We start from the raw sequence: 19,359 nt of genomic DNA on the forward strand, positions 1-19,359 counted from the left end.
AGTGTTAGTTCCTTTAACATCACACCACAGATGTGTAGCAGGCAAAAACACAATCCCAGTGCCCTCAAAACTCTGCCCACTGAAATTCAGACCAATGTAATCAGAAGGTTCCAGATTTCCCGTACCTCTTTCTTACATAGCAGTAGATGATGGCAAGTATTCCACTGGTCAGTATTCCTACACCAATTCCCACAGCAATGTAGCGCTCGTAAGAATTATGGGCATATGAATTTAGTGTTAAATGTTCACACCTCTCTCCATTATAACCTGCAAGGCACCTACAAAATAAACACACATCATGCAAAAATTATTCAGAACTTGTTTTGCTTTCTATTTCAAACACGCATTTTCATCAGTTTTAAACAAATCACAAGAAGTCGAAAGAAGGAGGGGCTAAACCTGGTGCTCACTCAGAACCTCTTCCCTCCACCAAGACTACCAGTTGCCCCAGTTTATCTAGTTTAAAGCTAGCTCAAGTACTACAGTCACAGCAGCAACGCAGTCTAAACATCCCCTCATCGTACAGGGTGTGGACCCAGAGCACCGTGCTCTGCTGATCTTTAGCTGCTGTCATGTCTCCAAAGGCCAAGGCTGCCCAGTATGCATCCTAGAGAATTGTAAGGACACCATGGTCCTGATTGGTGTGTAGCTGTGGAATAAGGGAGTTGTAGCGATATGTTGGAAGATCCTGTCTCCTTCTTAGTACCCACTGTGAACATCTATTGATTCCTCTACTACTTACTCCAGCACCAGCTGTGATTTGAGACAGCACCATGACAGTGACCTGCAAAGCTGTTAATTTCCCCTCTCCCTTCTGTAGTTTTATGCTAGCACAGTACTACAGCCTTGTTAGCAGTCCAGAGGCACCACAGCACTAAGGTCTGTGCCAAACTTTAACCCTGCAAATACCTGACTGGCACTGTGAACCTGCACATGCAGCACATAAAGAATCAATGCCAGTATTATTTTTGAAGAATTCCTTACTTGCATATGGGCTTCCTCAGTTCACTGTGGAAGGCGCAGAGCCCGTTGATACAATAGCTGTGGTGTTCCTCAAGGCAGCTCTGCATCAGCTTCAAGAGCTTTGGCTGCTCTGTGTAGTCTACTGTGAAACAGAATAAAGTCATGTTATGTTTAGGACAAAACGTTGTTTGAACATATCTTCACACCTGGAGCAGAACAGACATTGTGTGCAGCACTCAGTATGTGGATTTACTGTGTGGTGTCTTGTGAGCTGATTCAGTCAGTGCTAAACAGAGCGAGCTTCTGACACAGTCCAGCACAGCTCTGAGGAAGCACAAACTGTAAATAAATCACTTGCTCTTGAGGAATGTGTACAAAAATGACTATGGGAGATTCACACAGGGTAACATCAGCACTATCTAACCTGCAATCCAATCAGCAAAACTGTCCCAGGAACAGCAGGGGTTTAGGACACAAGGAGAGCACCGCATTATTCTCAGTATCCTTCTCAGTCGGAATTCAATTTAATCGTTAATTATTGTTTTCTTTTCCTGATCCCAAGACAATCCACTGCATTTCTAGTGCTCCTGCCTGCCAGCTCTGCAGCCATGACTGAGGATGAATGGTGGGACTGCTCCCTCCCCTCCTTTTTCCACTGTTTAATGTTAGCTGAGTGTCCCATGACAGTTGTAAGCTGCCAAGACTGCCTGGATGATCTTGCTGTGTAAAAGCAATGGTCCATGGCTACCAAGCTTCTGAACTTGTGCAAAATTCTATGCATCTGGGTCAGCAAGCACACCTCTTGTGCAGAAAATGCTACCTTATTCCCAGCCATGGTGGCTAAAATGAGAATAAAGAAGTCATGGGAACAGGGGTGCAGCAGGTGAAGAGAAAGCTCCAAAGCTTCACCATCAGTGCAAACATCTGTTCCAACTGGTCTCTCTACCCAGTTACAGGAATCACTGGTGGGGTGGGGTGTCCAAGCAATGACTTACTATTTCAGGGGACTGCCTCAGTGACAGCTGAAGGTGATTTCCTAAAGAGTGCATGTCAACACAGCTTTCAGTTATGACCACAAGAAAAATAACATCTTGCAGCAAGGTGACAAGGTCTGCTCAGCAAAGGTGACTCAACAAAGGTACACCAAGCAGAACCCTTCCTTTCCGACTAAGTGCTGAATCAAAGTCTGGAGATAGCAGACTGATGGAACCATTGTCACGGACAGAAGGCTCAAGGCCCCTTGATCCCACCACACACTTTTCAGGAGTAACAGCACACACCCCCTAAATTCCCAATCAAATTCCAGTCTGAGCCATTTAATGGCAGGAATCTCCTCTGTGTGCTCTTCTAAGTGTTTTTGGATTTTTTCTTCCTCCTCTATGAAGGTTTATCAGAGATGACAAGCAATGGCAAACAGCTGCTCCAGCTAGAGCAACTCTCAGCTTCAGCTGTGAATGATGTGGTTTGGACACCCAAAAGGCACGATGCTGTAACTGACACTCAGATCAAGCATGACTACTTGGAGAATGGTACTCTCTCAAACCTGACAGAGTAATCTGTAACCTGACAGACTTCCACCTTAACAAGAGACTTAGGGAGAACAAGTGACAACTCAGGTCTGCTTGAAAAATTACATGTTGGCTTACTGCACTTCCTCAGGAAAAGCTACAGAGGTGGGAGAAGCATTTCCTGCTTTAGAATGAACTTCTAATGGCTGAGAAAAGGGCATCTTATCCACCCTTCCAAGGAAAAAAAGTTTGCCACAAGTTTTCCTTCACACTGTGGAGCCTAGAAACACAATGCAAAGGAGAAAGCTGGTGCTGGCTAAACACGAGCTCTGGTATCCAGCTCTGGCTCTTTTCTGGCTGGCTCTGGGAATTCTGCTGACAACCTCTGGAGACAGGCTTGTTGTCTAAGAGCACAGCCAGCAAAGGACCAGGCCTTAGAGGGACAGACTTCTGGAAGAAGTTAAGAAAGGGCAGTTTTCATGAAGACAAGGCACATTTTGGGACAAGAGATGGATGACCCTACTGTCTGCACAGGAGCACTGTACGCCTCTCTCTGATGAGGAAAGCAAGAAGAAAAGCATGTGGTCAGCGCAGCTGCAGGGCTCAGCGTGCCAAGGAGATCCAGGATGCAGGGAACCTGCAAAAGCCCATTCTGGTTAGGTCTAAAGTACCTGCAGAACAGCTACCTAAGCTCTGCAGAGAAGAGTTTCAGAAAATAGACAATGGCACATCCACACTTTTCACAGGACTCTCCTCAAACACTTGGGCACCAACTGTTTTTAATAACCATTTCAGCACAAAGTGCACTAGAAAATCACTAAAAATAACCCTTCAATGGGAGCCTTTAGCCAGCATTTTCCACTGCCTAGAGCACCCCTCTTCTGCTAGGCCCTGAGAAGGTGTCTATAGCACAGGTGAAGTTTTTCATTCCTATCTCTTCCACGGGGGGAATAAAGAAAATAAACATGAGGAAGGTACAAATTCACATCCAAGAGGCACAAAATCCCACCTCTACCCCAACTTCTACCAGATGGATTTCTACATCCCGAAATCTCTCCTCACTCACGCCAGCGCTGCCGAGAGGTGGCAGACTTCCACCTACCCACATCTGCAGGAACCTGGCTTTGTGCAGGTACAGGAACCTCTTCCCTGAGTGCTGCTGTCATTAGAAACCCAGATCAGCCTGGAGCAGCAGCCTGCCTAGAAAGCACTTGAGACAAACCAACACATTCCTTCGTCGCTGTCAGGAGGAACAGCTTGGTCCATTGTGGGTAAGATCAGATATTAAGTCTACACACAAAAATTCCATGTGCTAATTATTTTGACATTGCAAAAATACAAATTATCCCTGAAAGAATGAGTCTTGAAAACAAAAACGGTGATTTCCTAGCCTGCCCCAGAGGATTATGTTAATTCCTATCATACTGTCCGCCTAGATACTAAACAAGCTGTTGAATAAACAGGTCCATGTGCCCTTTCATGTCACGTGAGGAGAGAGAAACATGCCATGTAAGCACTCGACAGCTGCCTGCAACTGAGTCATTCAAACAGATACACCTGACAAGATCTGACATGAAATCAAGGGTACAGGTACTTGGAAGCCTGGGCTTGCCAAAACTGACAGACTGGCAACAAAAGGAGTCAGTCAGTAAGACCATGACAGCTCAGTCCTCAAGTATGGTGCGTTAGGGAGGAAAGGCAGTCGGCAGTCGGAAAGGGGAGGCAGGGAAGGGCTCAGTCCCAGGTTCAGGGCCTCCTTTACAGGCTGCACAGAACCAGCGGATGGCAATGAAGAGATCCCATTTTTTCCCCAGTGCAACCAAGACCTTCCCTACTCCTGGCTGCCCATTTTGCTACCAAGGCTCTCCATCAGCCCAAACACCACCAAAAGTTATTTGTCCATGCTGTGCCAGCTCCTAGCTCATCTCCATGACCCTTCGTCCTCTCAGCTAATCACTGAGCCTAAAATTCCCTGGCCTCAGCACTGGTGACAAGTAAAGCCCATGTGACGTAGCAGAAGGAAATAGGACCAGACCTTGTAAATAGCAGGCAAAGGGACTGAGCAGAAATTAATGGTTTTGCACAAACTGCACCTCAGTCCCCAAAGGACTTGAATCCACAAGAAACTGCCAGTTCCTCCAGTGATACTGAACCAGGAATTCACGTTCTTAGAATCCAGTATTACTGAACCCTGGCAGTAACACAATCTTACTATGAACTTACAGTGCACAGGAATAGGAGCTACCAGGAAGCTGGAGAGATTTAGTCAGTTTCTCTGGTGTCTTTTTAAGCCTTTCTTTTCAATCTTCTCTCTGGAAACACTGTTTTTTAACTTTTCAGTGGCTTTTTAAGAGGTCCACCAAAATATACTTTTAACTCCCTGTGTAAATGTGTGCTTGAATGTTTGTGAATTTGATTCTACCTTTGAGTGGAACTCTCTCAAAGGAAAAGGCTGGTGTCCAGTTGACTACCACAGCTCCAGCTGCCACAAAGGTACACAGACTACTGTAGACACGGCTATGACCCTGTAAATAAGCCTCTTCTTTGTTGAAACATGACCCATCGCTCCTGCTTTCTAGAAACAACACAAACAGGGCACTTAAGGAGCCACAACATATTTCCACTTCATTATCCTCCTGTTTGCTGTACGCGGCTCTGCAAGAATCGTGTCACAGACAGAGTAAACCAGACCACAGTGCTGCGCTGATAAGCCAAAGTACTGCGGTCAAAAATCAACACCTCACTGACTTCACATGCATACGAGTGTGTATACATATTTTATGTGTATATATATATGGAACCCACACATATAGTAGGTGTACGGATGAACGCATATATAACACTGTACCACTATGAGAGATCAGAAATGAAAATAAAACAGCTGGACTTGTTGTGAGAAAAAAATAAAAAGCTTATGGATCTACTAAAAAAAGCTTGGAAGACATCCTGTGATGACTTAGAACTAACAGAAGATGATTTGTATGCATGTTTATATGCCTTTTAAAGTACAGAGACATTAATAAGTATCGCAGTTAGATTCCTCTCCTCCTTTACTGACTTGCCAAAACCTCATTCCCAGATCGCACAGCTCTCCCAAAGCAATGACATCACCAGCACCTCAAGTAACATCAAGAACGCAGCTGGCAGGATAAACACAGCTCTGCTCTCAGATGTTGGCAGGTAAAAGAGCCTGAGTTCACATTTCAATCAGAAAAGACAAAGGAAGAAGGGAGAGAGCCAGCACGCTGAGGAGGGCTGTGAAAGCTCAGACAGCCAAAAGCAAAACTGCAACAAAGAAAAGAACTACTGAGTAACAAGTCACGAGAGGCATCGCTCAAAGTTGTGCCTGTTCATTCTCACTTCTGCACGTTAAGGTGCACGCTGAGGACAGACAGAAACCAAACACCAGATAAAAGCAACAGAAATTGCCATCGGAAACCCAGATCATCAGCCTTAAAATGTCTTCTTTTACCGAACTTGGGTTAAATGATCCTTCAGCTGCTCATTGCTGAGCCTGCCCCAGCTGGGTGGCAGCTCTTACTCAGAGGCTCCATGAAGAAATCAGCTCATCTCACAAATAAAACTCACAAATCCAACAGTGTCCAAGGGATAGAGCACCACAACAGGTAACATCACAGATTTTGGTGGAATTTTTGGTTTGTTGGTTGGGTTTTTTTTCCTAATTGACAGATTAACAGAGACAAACAGAACAAAAAAGCAATACCTTCAGTGTTGTTTTTTGTCCAATTATTCCATAAGTCAGTGCTGAGGGATGAAGCAGTAATAGCTGACTCTTCACTCAGTGCCCCCATTGCTGTGTAATGCAAATAGATGCTTACTGGAACAGAAAAGCTCAGTATATCTATTCAAGGTTCATTTCACCCAGAAAGCACTTCATACAAGATGCACTTCAAACAACCCCCAGAGAAGGCAGCAATATAATAACAATTCATTTAAAACACTCTTGCCTCAAACTTCCTTTTGACACAGCATAATTATGATTGTGGGACCACAAAGGATGGCTTGCAAATTTCCAAAATACAAATCCATCCTGTTTTCTATTCTATTATCTTGCACAATTTATGACACAGATGCATGTAATATACTACGACCTTACAGCTATTTACCAGTTTAAGCACCTTATTTTCAAAGAGTCTAAATTATACCCTATCAGTTAAAATTTCATCCAGGTTTCAAACTGCTGAAGTAGTTCTGCTTCGCAATGTCTCTGCAAGCTTCCCACCCCACCACCTATTTTGGAAGGAGAAAAACACTGTTTAACAAAGCCTTGGACCTCACAACATGGAAAAGCCTCTTCCAAACCTACCTTTCAGCAAAATATAGATTAGCATTCCAAATGCCATGGCAGGCAGCTGCCTTAACACCTTCTCCAGTCTTCTTTCCAGGTGGCTTGCTTGCTCTGCTTATCTGTGCTCCTGTGTTTTCTCTTGCACTTATACGCCAGGAAGCGTCATCTCCTGTTCTCACCAATCAAGAAAAGGTACATCTGGTAACAACCTAACCCCCGGGGCAACCACACATTTATTTAGGAAACTGCTATTATCTCGCAATGGCATCAGGTTTTCTTTTGAAACCCTGGTTTCCTATTACCTGTGGGCATAAAAGTGCAGGCAAAGGTACAGTTTTAGAGCGAGACCCAGAATCTGACAGAGTAGAAGAACAAAAAACCAGCAAAACAAAGGCGAGCAAAACAAAAAATGGTGTGAAATTCACCCTCAGGATGCTACGCTGGAGTTCAGAGAGCAGAGACCTGCTCTGCTAATGCTCCTCCCCCTGGTCCTCCTTGTCCCTCAGTCCCTGCCATCCAGAAGAGGAACTTCGAGAACAACTAGTGCTGAGATTAGGAAGCGATCAGACACAAAGATATTGGATGATGTTCTCCATCAGTGACTCCCAGAGGGAGGCCTTTGATCCTAGGCCCTGCAAGCCTGAGGGTTGTGCTAATCACTCTCCATTCAGCCTGGCTGTGCACAGCCCTGGAAGCAAGTCAGCCCACCAGCCTGCTTAAGGCCTGAGATTCCCGTCTGGAGCTGCGGGGCGCAAGTCCAGAGCTGGCCAGGCACAAGCACTGAAGAAACACAGACTAAAAGAGCAGGTAAACTGTTGCCTCCTATAGCAGTAGATCCCTTCATTTCTACCAGAAAAGCCCATCTCTGCCTCTCCGAGAAGTGACTATGCAAAATGAGAACAGTGATACTTTTTACATCAAGTGTTTACAGGTCTCTAGAACCGACCTGTCAAATACACATCTTGTACTAAACCACTCTCCACAGCCCCAACTGCCGTCCAGCTTCCTTGGTCATACGCAGCTTGGAACAAGTAGGACTGGTCTCTCTGAAGGGTACTGATGTGCCCAGACTAGAGCAGGTAATTGGAAAAGCCCGGTTCAATAACACACAAAGACAGCAACAACCTGACTGACCAAAGGAGAGCTCCACGCTTCACCTCAGCAACAACTCTCACTTCCTCAACTGTGAGCTCTAAGCAACAAAAACATTTCACAATTTTTATATTTTAAAACCAAAAGTCCTCTAATAAATACCCTAGTAATTCTGGTTGGCTCAAGTTCTCCCTCTCCACTGCGCTTTCCTCAGTGATCTGCTGGATTACACCTAACCACTTCACATGTTAAGGGAAAAACACAAGCTAGTTATGCATTATTTTAATTATGCGTTTTCCTGCTCATGGACTGCATTCCAGGAGGCTTTTCCCTTCCTTTGCTATCCTGAATTACTGCATGCCTGCACACTGATTGAGTGCAGCTTGCACACTCCCCGGACAGACAGGAGTGTTTATGCCTACCTGGATAACCTCTGCTATCAGTCCCAAGCAGGGATGAGGTTCACGAGCCTTGCTTTCAACACCCAGCTGCACAATAAGAATTTAATCTGGCCTGAATCCGAGAAGAGGCTTTGGCATGAGGCAACACAGTAGGTGCGGTAGGCCTGGGACAAGGCTGCAGTGGGCAAGGCTGTGTTCTGTCTGCCACAGGGCATTTGTCCTTGGACAAACCTTGACCAGGTCGGGCACACCGGCGTGCTTTTTGGGTTGGCTAATGGGCCCTTCCCTCTGGATGCTTCTTCTGGATGTTCTTCTGGCAGAGAGCACTCTCACAGATGGCTGTAGTAGCTCCACAGACAGCATGCTGTGGAGCCAAGTCCAGGCCTCACTGGCTGTGCTGTAATGCTAACCCAGCTACCACAGGATAAAGGGGAAAGGCTTGCGATGCACAGTGACCTGCTTGTAGGGCATGACACATGCAGGCTCGCTCAAGGGACACAAGCACAGTGCCATGAATGGTTATTCTGCCAAAAAACACAGAGATGATCAGAGTTAAATCAAAGAAAACAAACAGCAATGCAAACAGATGGTCACAGCAATGACTGAACCTGCAGGGTCTCTCATTCACTGCGCTGCACTCTGAACACACAATAAACGAAGGGAGAACACAGCCATCCCCAAACCACACCAACACTCTTCAGCAAGACCAAGGTAACAGTGAACAAGTTTTATTCCATCTTTCAGTCACGGGTTGATCAGTCCAAGTACAGTCTCCATAGGTGCCTTGATCCTTCTACCACTTATATTACCACTTAAATTTGTATTACCACTTACATTTAAAAAGACAAGCAAGTGTCTGCACCATTGGTGTTATATATTTAGTAATAGTCCTGTCAAACTCCTGCAAACACTGCACTAAAGCAAACTCTCAGAAAGTCCATCACAAGAACAGTCAGCACGGAAATGATGCTCCGCCTTGACTCCTTTATCACAGTAAGTGCATTTTCCCCTTTAAAGGCAATAGAACGTAGCCACAATCCTTTTCCTTCCCCTTTCAAGTTATCTATAGCCCACTAGCAAACACCTAAGGCTCCTAATGAAAAGAAATCAGTAATCCCAGCCGAGACAAAAACATGAAGATAGAAGTCCAAACTGTCTCGGGCTGCCTTTAGTGGGAATATCAACACTGCACACACTCAGCTGAACTGGCATCTCAGCAGTAACTCCACTACAACTTTTACATTGCATAGGATTGTTCTAGATCCATCCAGGAACCAGACTTTTGGGAATAGAAACACACTGATCTTATCCTATATGCTCTTCTCTAACCAGCAAAATACAGTGGCCATTGAAGCCAAGGCTTACAACATGAACTAAAAAAAGCCTTCTTCATGCAATTTCAAAAAATAAGAGAATCATTAAATGGGTTAAAGTTCCAACACAAATATTTCATCAGGGATAAAGTTTTGGTTTTCTCCTCCTCTTCACCTCCTGCCCCACTATACATATTGTATGTACATAGTAATTTTAACTACTTTCCACTCAATTCCGTTCAATTTAATTCCATTCCATTCAATTTAAGTCAAATTCAGCCTGATGAACGGCTCAGGTTTGAGGAGTTTTTGCAAGATGGGGGTATTATGCACCAAAACAATTTGTCCAGACACGGAAAAAAAAAATAATCCCAGCCTCAATTCCAGCTATGTATTCATGCTTACCTCTTGCAGATGTGTAAGGTCAGAATTTCACCAGTGTTCAAGCTTATTTGATATTTTAAAACATTTACTGAACATTTGCATTCATGCCAACATTATTGCCTGGCCACTGCTGGCTCTAAGTGTTCAAAAAAATACCTAAGGACTCTGAACTACATCCAGAGTGCTTAGTGACCTCCGAACCCAAACCACGTATTTAAAAGATATCTAGCATGTCTTAGTTTTTATATTGCTTGAACAGGTCCCAAGTGTTTACAAGATCTTGATAATTGCCCCAGTTTTTTTTTTTTTTACAATTACAGTTGTAATTTATGCTTCATTCTTTATTCTCAAACACGTAATTGACCACCACCACCAACCTGTGGAGGCTGCATTCTCCAAGTCGATTTTGCTCACAGTAAGTCAGTAGGAGGTAACACGAAGTATTTGAACATTTTATAAACCATCAGATTTAACGTACTTGACATGAAAAAATAAATACAATGTAGAAATAAATATATTCGTAGTAAAAAATAAATGTTTTGTGTATCAATAGATAGAACAACTCAGATTCTTCTTCCAAGGTAACCCATTTGCTCTAGTAAATGAGCTTTTTAGTGACCAGGAGCGTGTTCTTCAGAAGCATTGCAACAGTCATAGGTCCTACCCCTCCCGGCACTGGAGTGATAAAGCCAGCCTTCTTCTTCACTTCTAAGAGAAAAGAGAAAAAGGCATTGACTAAGAATGTTTCCAAATCTTTTTGCCCCTCCACTGCCCACATATACACAAAGGGCTGTGACTGGGCAGGAACGGACAAGCCAAGGCAGAAGCGTTCCTGCAGCCACAGCAGGGATGGAACATGGCCAGGACCAGGGCTGCGAGGTACTTCTCCTAATCTGAATGTATTACCCAGGGCTAGTTCTGGGCCAGGGTTTCACAACCTGCTCCAGCTGATCTACCTGCAGCACACTGCCCTTTCCCCACGGCAGCACAGGCACTCACACAGCCTGTGCTTGGACAGACGGAAGGTTAATCCCAACAAATTCTTTTGGTAAGGGGCAATTTTTGCCCATGTGACCTGGCTGACCAACTGTCCCAGGAACATCTGGGTGACATGAGGTCAGGATGAGCTCAGGAGAGCAGCATGGATGTGCATCACCCCCACCTGCCAGCTGGGACACTGCACCCGCAATATCCAGGAGAGCTATGGAAGCTGGGGATGCCATTCTGTAGGTAAGGAGGCGACCCCCTAACTCTGTGTTCCTGAGGAGCAGCATGCAGAGCAGGAGGCTGCTGGAATTATTGCCATCCATGGCAGCACACCAGCAGCAGCAACATCACCTAGTCAGCCTCTGTCCCCTACATCCTAAAAAGACATCCTGGGATCACAGGAAGAAAATTATAACTGGAGAGGGAGAGAGTACATTTTTGTTTGACTTGTTTTTCTGTTTCACAATATAGACAACAAAGACGAGAGTTGTCTTCAAGGAAAAATACAATTCTAGTGGTAAAATTCCCATTGCAATTTCAGCTATAAAAACTCAGTTCCTCCAGAAAAGATTTCTTATTTTTTTAATCAGTGTTACTAGAGCACGTAGATTAAACCAGGATGCAAAGGTGCAGGTCTTTCCAAAGTATAACAAAGGAAAATCTTACTGATGAATTAGCTCCAACCACGAGCCTTGTCAGACGATTCAAATTCAGTGTACACCTTGAGTGCATTTAAGTTAACCTGTTTGTATGAGGAATTAATATAATGTAGCAATAAAGCCAGACTTGATATTCTTATCTACTGTGCAAAATGCCATCAACTGGAATTGCAGGTCGTTTGCAAAGGAATTCTGTTCAACTTTGTAGGAACTCACCACAGGACAAACTGCAGCAAGTTATTTGCTAATAATGGTCTGACCAATTGGCATTTTACTAACCTTGTTAATACTGAGAGTTGGGGTTTTTTCAGGTGCCACTGTGAGACATTTGTTAGTTTGGGGTTTTTTTTGGCTTGCTCAGTAATAACTTCTTGGTAAATCACACCCCACTTTCAAAAGCATTGTTTTTTCAAAGGCGCACACACAGGAGACAACTGAGCAAGCATAACTGACACAAACACATTCAATTCCACTGAAGTCACTACAGAGCAGGCTCTGCCTGGCTATGAGAAGAGATTAAGGGATGGAAAACTAGGCACTTGGCTTTGGAACAAACAGGATCACTTGCTACTGCTTTGAGTGTATTCATCTTGAATCTCTTGAACCTATGTGGTGCTTAACTGTCAAGAATAAGGTCTAAAAAATAGGAATATTACAAAAGAATTTGAAAAATTGGATATTGGGGTTTTTGGGAAATAATATTTATTAGATTTGAAGAGTGGGGGGGGGGGTAAGTGAAATTAATGAAATGCTGTCTGAAACCCCCCATGGCAGGGACCTGACAATAGCATTGGCAAAGCTAGTGGTGAATATCTCACTGAACTGAAGAACAGAAGATCAACCCTCATTGAGGAAAGATGGTAATTACAACCAGGAGAGTTTTAATTACTCTGCTGACTGGCACCACCAGATATACTGTTAAAATATATGGAAAGGAAATCAAGCTACAATGCGGTTTTTCTTCACATGTAAAATATAACAAATTAATTAAGATGTCATATGACAGTTACTCTTAATGTTCTCAAACACAAATAATTAGCCTATTTAACAGTCATACTATTTTGAAGTACCTACCATTTTAGATTGGTGCTTACACTTAATACAGTTACTATGAATTCTCAGATTAATGTCATAATGATTGAAACATATCCACATCTGAAGAAAACACAGCCATTAACACAGAAAATACTGTAGTCACTTTAAATTGAAATATGTTTGTTTCCATGGCAATGTTATGTACCTCTTTTTGTGGTGTTACTCAAACTACTCCTACCTTACCTACAAAGAGGACAACCCACAACCAGACCATACCTTTCCTCAAGAAAGTCTTCCAATGAGTATCAGGTACAACATGCATTGCCTGTGGTGTTAGCAACCCTACTCAGCAGGAAGCACACAGTGCACTATTTTCCCAAGTTATTGGGGAATTCCTCTACCCATATTCAACCATTATGGAAATCCCTGTGGATAGGTGTGGCAGAAGCAAAGTTTTGTGTCAGATAGCACCCAGATAGCTTATGCACAAAAGCTGATCCAGATTTTTGAACACACAACAGGTGTCTGTGCTGGGGAAACTACCATCTGATAAGTTTCCATTGGTAAGAGTAAATACGGATATGGTGAGTGCAATTTTCCAAGATGAATGCCAGTGACCGAAGTGGGAAGATAGCTTGGCCTCAAAAACACCAATAGATTTTCCTTTCTTCGTCAAGGGAAATAGGCCAAAGCACAGTTCCCAGACAGGACACAAATGTGTGACTGATCTCATGTAGGCAGGTGAGGTGTTGTGCTGTCAGTTCCGTCAGGTCCTGCTTCTGCTTCTCAGGAATAAAGTAACTTTGACCACAGCTTTACTCCTGCTTTCTCCAGATGGGTGCTGGTCTCCCAGGCCTTCTCCTGACAATCTGGAAAATGCAAATTAGATGCCTGTCGGGGAGGAGCTGCTATTTTGCAGCTTCTGTAGAACCTTGAAATCTTCCTTTGATTCTTCAGAAGAAATGAAATGTAGATTGTTTCCTTGAAAAACAGGATCCACTGCTTTGGAAACAGCCCTTCATTCCTAGGTTCCTTTAAAGCTGAGGACATCAGACACCTAATAGGGTTAATCACACAAACCAATGGCAAGTCTCAACCTGAAGGCAGTTCTGGGTCTTGTGCATCTGCATTAAGTGATGCAGAGTAATTTCTGCCTAAGCACTGTTTCCACACGGCTTTACGACTCCCTGTAAAGCTACACCAGATCCCTGCATCCCTGCAGCACTGCCCAAGTGTGAAATCATGTGCTCAGCAGTCACACTAGATACTCCATGTTCTGCTCCACACATTCTGGGATTCTTCTCGCTATGCACAGTGAGATACCAACCAGCAAGCATCTACCCCATTTCTCAGAGTTCCTTCTTTTTGCTATCCCTGTTTCTCTTACTGCAGCTATTTTTAACTGCAATACAAAGGAAAACCAAGGAATTACGGCCTAGTGCTGTAATTCTAACAGTGCATATTCCCTCTAAAAGCCGAGCAACAAAGGCATCCTGAGCAGAGAAACCCAACACGAAATGACACACGACAGCTTCTCTGCACTCAGCTAATTAGCGCAGACGGGTGAACGGGATGCTGCCGTAGCCCTGGGATAATCTGCATGGAGGCAGCAGAAAGGCAAGATATCAAAGATTACTTACTGAGGCCCCTGAACAACACCCTCTGCTGTGCAGGAGAACCTCGACTGGGCCATGCAGCAGCTCACTGACACCAGTTAGCCAGCAGCCAGCCTGGCCTTCTGGCTTCTATCACAGCCTAATGCCAGCCTTCTGATTCATTCCTTGCACTCCTGGAGCACAACAACAGGCAATGGTTCCCCTAATGTCTGCAGGGCAGCAATATGGTGGCATGATTACACAGACTGGGCTCCTCTTCATGGCAAAATGAATGCCACATCTTCAAAATCAACTGAGAAACGAACTCACTAAAGCTATAGCAAAAGAACCTGGAACATCCACGTTCTGTTTTCATGACCACTGTTTGGGAAAGCTGCATAGGGAGCTAATTTGGAAAGGATTCAATTAGTGAGGAGCAGCCTATAGCCAGGCAGGTATTGCAATGAACGCGGAGTGGCAGCAAACACCATCAGAAGCAGCTGCTGTCACAGAGCTCAGGCTTCCTGCACACTGCTGCTAAGGTAAAGATGAAGAGCCACCACTTCCATTAATTGATTGGATTTGAAGATTATAGTGGTCAATCTCATTCAGAGAAAATGCATCATATAGGCCCATCACCTTGGACCACATCAGGAATCCCTCCCTGCTCATGGTGGCACCCATTTTCCAGAATCTCTTTCACACTGCCAAGTCCAAAAGAACAGTTCTCATGTGTAAAGCCCTCCACTGATACCACAACTACATCACCTAACAAAGATCTTACACAAAGGATTTCTTTTCTACATAGGCATCTAATGAAGACTCAACAATCCGCACTGCTGTTTGTCAAAAATACAGAAGGAATTGTAAAGAAATACAAGCAACTTCGGGTTCATAGGCATTTCCAGTTCCACTTGCACAGGTGAGCTACTACATTGACATGTTACTACCCTGCTCTACCAGTCACTCCTGGAAACAATGCTCCACCCAAAACAGCTGTTTCAGCTAAATGTTCTGGGTAAGTTGTTGTTTTATTTTATGTTCCTGGTCCTTGTAGCCCTCCTCCTCCCTCGGCATTATAGCTGTGGCAACAAAAGCCTATAAAACAGTGCCAAGTACACCCACACATGCACTACACTGTTCATGGAAACAGATCTCCCTTTCAGTCACTGAAACTTGCTGCCCAAAAGCAGCTAAAATGGCGCTGGGGATCACACAGGGATGCCACTGCTTCTTCTCCTCCTCCCCGGCACTTCACTCTTCCTCCTGAGTCTCCCAGAAGCCAGAACAGCCCCTCCCTGGACCACAGATTTTGGAAAATTCTTAACATAAACAGGTACCCTCCGTGTGCTGGGGTGGTTTTACATGGAGAGCTGCACATGCAGTTTAAAATATCCCTGCAGTATCAGGCTGGGTATGTCAGTGCTTTGCACCTGACCTTCACAGGCACAGTGTTCTCCTGTCTTGTTTTTTTAGATATCTTGGAATTGCACAGTAAACTGTTCTCGACCAAAAAACTACTGTTTTTTGATGTGGACACAGTTTGGAGCACCAAAATAAAGAGGATATGTGGGGATGTGGGAAATCACAAATACTGTTTAAAGGCATTCCATTATTTTCACAAATGTGTACACTGAATTTAACAATGGAAGACATGAAAAAGAAGAATTAAAATGCATCCTTTTGTTGTTAAAGAGATAAAAATAACCTTTACTGTCTCACCTACCCTGCAGAGATTAGAAGATGGGATCCAAGTACTGCCAAGATAAGCAACTGAATCAAAACAGCTTCCACCCATCTAATAAACTTGATTTCCACTACAGGAACTTTTCAGCCAGATACCTGGTGAAGGAAGCCATTTCCATCCATTTTTGTAAATGAAATTGAGATTCTGATAGCCCAGTTATACCTCTGCTCTCCCCACAGCCACATTTTTCTCCTAAAGAGATAGATAAAGAGACAATAGACACTGGTGGGCTACGTGATGTTACACAGGTGCCACCTGTCATGCCAGAAATTTATGTGCCTGGCCTCCACCTGCAAAAACCATTTTCACTTAGGCTTAAATATAGATTCAGCCAAGTGAAACAGGGGAAAAGGATAAAATTATTTGCTACACAAATAATGCTGGCTTGTTCCATTTCCTAACTGCCAAATCAAATACTTGCCAAGGGTGGTTTACTTGTTAGTGTTCAGAACTGTACACACTGGGATGTTTTTTGTTGTTGTTAAAGAGTTAGTGAAACTTTCACCGATACCAATGAACCAACAACAATTTCCCTTTGGCAATGCACAGTAAAATGCTACTTGCAACTGTAGTGGCATAATCCAAGCTGAAGTTCCTCCCTCTTTTTTGGATCTTCCCTCCCCCCAGGTAAAATCTCTAGAACAACCCACAGCAGACATGACGAGACAGATACAGCGCATTGCTGAAACTCTGAATCACGGCATTGCCACTGAATCTACACCTTTATTGCAGGCACAAGGTCCCGTGTCTGAAGAGAAACAAACAAGAAGGATGCAGGTTCACGTTTCTCAAAGTTACAGCTTTTGTGCTCCCATACCTGCTAAAGCAAACCAAACATCTGAAAATTCTCTGTACTTTAGTTCAGCTCTGAAAACAGAAAATAGAACCTTTTATTTGTGACACCACAGGCAGAATAAGAAAAGAAAAATTTTTCAAGTTGTCTTCCAGAAAATTTATTTTCCTGGAGCTCTGTTGCACACATTCAGTTGCACATTTCCAAACGCATTCCAAGACAGTCAGTCGCTCAGCTACACTCATGCAGGTAATTTCACAGGCTTTAACAGACAGGTAACAGGCACGATGAGTAAAAGCAGCAGGGAAATAAGGGAGTGATGTAATTACAAATACAGCTGGCTAAAAACATTCTGAATATAATTAAGCTTTGAGACATTATGCCAGCCAAGATGTTAATAACTGTGAAAAAAACCTGTGGGTGATTTTCATACTTATCAAAATAAGGAACTGTTGAGAACCATTAATAATGTGGGTAAATGCTGTCTAAGCTTCCCACACTCAACTCTGCCAATAAATGCAACAATCCTGCTATTCCAGTCTGGAGCTCCTCCAGAGTAGAGATATTTAATCAGGTTACATTGTGAACTTGCTCTGCAACACATTAAACATAAAAAGATCAATATGTAACAACAATTTTTATCTGCTAGGCTTGCCCGGACCAAGATGTTAAGCAGTTTCAGATGAACCCACATTAAACTTTAGCATAAAGGATATTTCTAAAGCCAAGTTAACATTTTCACAGACAAGTGTAAAGGAAGAGTGCAAAAGGAGGCTTTGAGAAGTTGTGGCTTAATAATAATTGCTACGAACAGCGGGAGAACATATACTTGAGAAAGTGCAGAAATTGTTTTCATGGATTACTTGTGAAACATTTCACGAACTCAAAGGACTAAAGAAACTGGACACAAGCACCTTCTGCACCATACTGCCATAAGAGGTCATCTTTATCTCTTACAGGTTGCTGGTACCTGTAATTAAAAGTAACACTTCCTCTCCTCTAGCATACCATTTCTCAAGAGCAGATAGGTTTTGTGTTCTTATGTAAGTAAATAAATTATAAAAAATTCCTGAAAATACTGTCTTATTTGAGACACCGCCTAGTCCAAAAATTTACCAGGAGTGAATCCTACAAGCTTCAACATATTTATCCAACAGGTTTGTATAAAGAGTGTTTCACTGACCTTCAAAGTCCACATCCCCAACTAATTTGGTTTTTCCTGTAAGAGGATCATGGATATGGTTGATGCCTACGTCAATCACAGCTGCACCTTCTTTGACCATATCAGTTGTAATCAACTTTGGGATACCTGGAATCATCAACACATATTTAATTACCCTGGCCAGGTAGTCTTAGGTTATAAGTTTTGAATGATATCAAGGGCTGCGCATGCACAGCTATGCATGCACAAAATAGAGCAGAATTCTTTCACTTGAATATTTCTTGATACACCCCACACTGAAAACAACTATTCCTCAATTGCATCCAGTTTGTAACTACTACTACTACTACAGAAAAGAGAAAAAAACCCAACAAAACCACAAAGAACATCCCACCAGAAGTTGTGCCATGGTTTTGGCACAAGAAAGACACTCAACCAATAAGCAATTTTAACTGTCATGATAATCCCAGCACACAATACTGACCTTCCACAGAGGAAAAAACACCATTTCTTGCTATTTAGAACCATTTGGGGGACCTCTGCACTTGACCAGAGAGGCCCAGGCCAGGCACTGCACACCTTGTGTGGCCATCTCTGTAGTGTCCTGGGACAGGAGTTTTCTGCTATTATGAAACTCCAGCTAAAACAGCCACAACAAGCCACCTCAGCTTCTTCATATGCACTGTATTTCTTCAGCACATTTAAATATGAAGCATCTTGATATTCGTCATGAATATGTGCTTCAGTCAGGACCCAGAAAATCGAAAAGGTCACTATAAAGTCTAGATAATGAAATGTATCCATGGCTGCATGCCTCCTGTCAGGAATTTCTTCCCTATTGTGCAACTTCCAACTTTCAGTAACAGGAATTTCCAACCTAAAAATTACAATTCACCTTGCTTCTTGAGCAATTCCATCAGTTCTTTGTTCTGAGAAGAATGTTAGAGTATCTCCAAAAAGAGAGTCTGAACTCCCCTCTCCCCATCAAAGCAGTTTTCTCTCAGGTGAGGAGAAGGCAAAAAGGAAAAGAAACCAAATCCATATGGTTTGCAGCTGCAGTTTTATTGGAGGGAAGCGCTGGCATAAAAGGCTCTGGCCCCATGTGCAGTGCTGGAGCACAGCCACTTGGTCATTGGGATACAGGCAATACAGGAACACTCTCTGCTCTCCATTTCTCACTCCCCCATAAGACACCCGCTTGAAACTCTGCTTCTCATGTTGAGCAAGCCAAGATCTCAAACTCTTTCCTAGCTCATTTGATAACATCTGACTGCATCTCTTTCATCCCCCTCTGATGTAATCCATGGCAACCTGGCTGGTAATTGGATAATGCCTCAGCCTTATGGGGGTAAATGATCTGTGTGTGATAGGGCTGGAAGCATATTAACGGAAGCTGCACAGTTACACCCTT

General features: G+C 43.5%; 1 protein-coding gene across 5 annotated transcripts in view; it reads right to left on the minus strand.

The window, feature by feature from the left end:
- LOC121664008 (probable bifunctional methylenetetrahydrofolate dehydrogenase/cyclohydrolase 2) overlaps positions 1 to 19,359 on the minus strand; it is a 48,512-nt gene that overhangs the window by 14,170 nt on the left and 14,983 nt on the right. The window contains exons 7-10 of one of the 5 annotated variants that reach the window (XM_042026968.1): positions 17,970 to 18,095; positions 6,196 to 6,285; positions 985 to 1,105; positions 126 to 278 (exon numbers count right to left, since the gene is read on the minus strand). In XM_042026968.1, the coding sequence (XP_041882902.1) occupies positions 126 to 278; positions 985 to 1,105; positions 6,196 to 6,285; positions 17,970 to 18,095 (490 nt within the window). Of the gene's footprint in view, positions 1 to 125; positions 279 to 984; positions 1,106 to 6,195; positions 6,286 to 8,487; positions 10,679 to 12,213; positions 17,380 to 17,969; positions 18,096 to 19,359 lie in introns of those variants that run through there. The other 4 variants (XM_042026964.1, XM_042026965.1, XM_042026966.1 and 1 more) reach the window with 4 other exon arrangements.

This window comes from Corvus kubaryi, unplaced genomic scaffold (assembly GCF_017639235.1).
Source record: "Corvus kubaryi isolate FWS band 111438036 unplaced genomic scaffold, C.kubaryi_AGA036_p1.0 37292, whole genome shotgun sequence".
Lineage (NCBI taxonomy): Eukaryota > Metazoa > Chordata > Aves > Passeriformes > Corvidae > Corvus > Corvus kubaryi.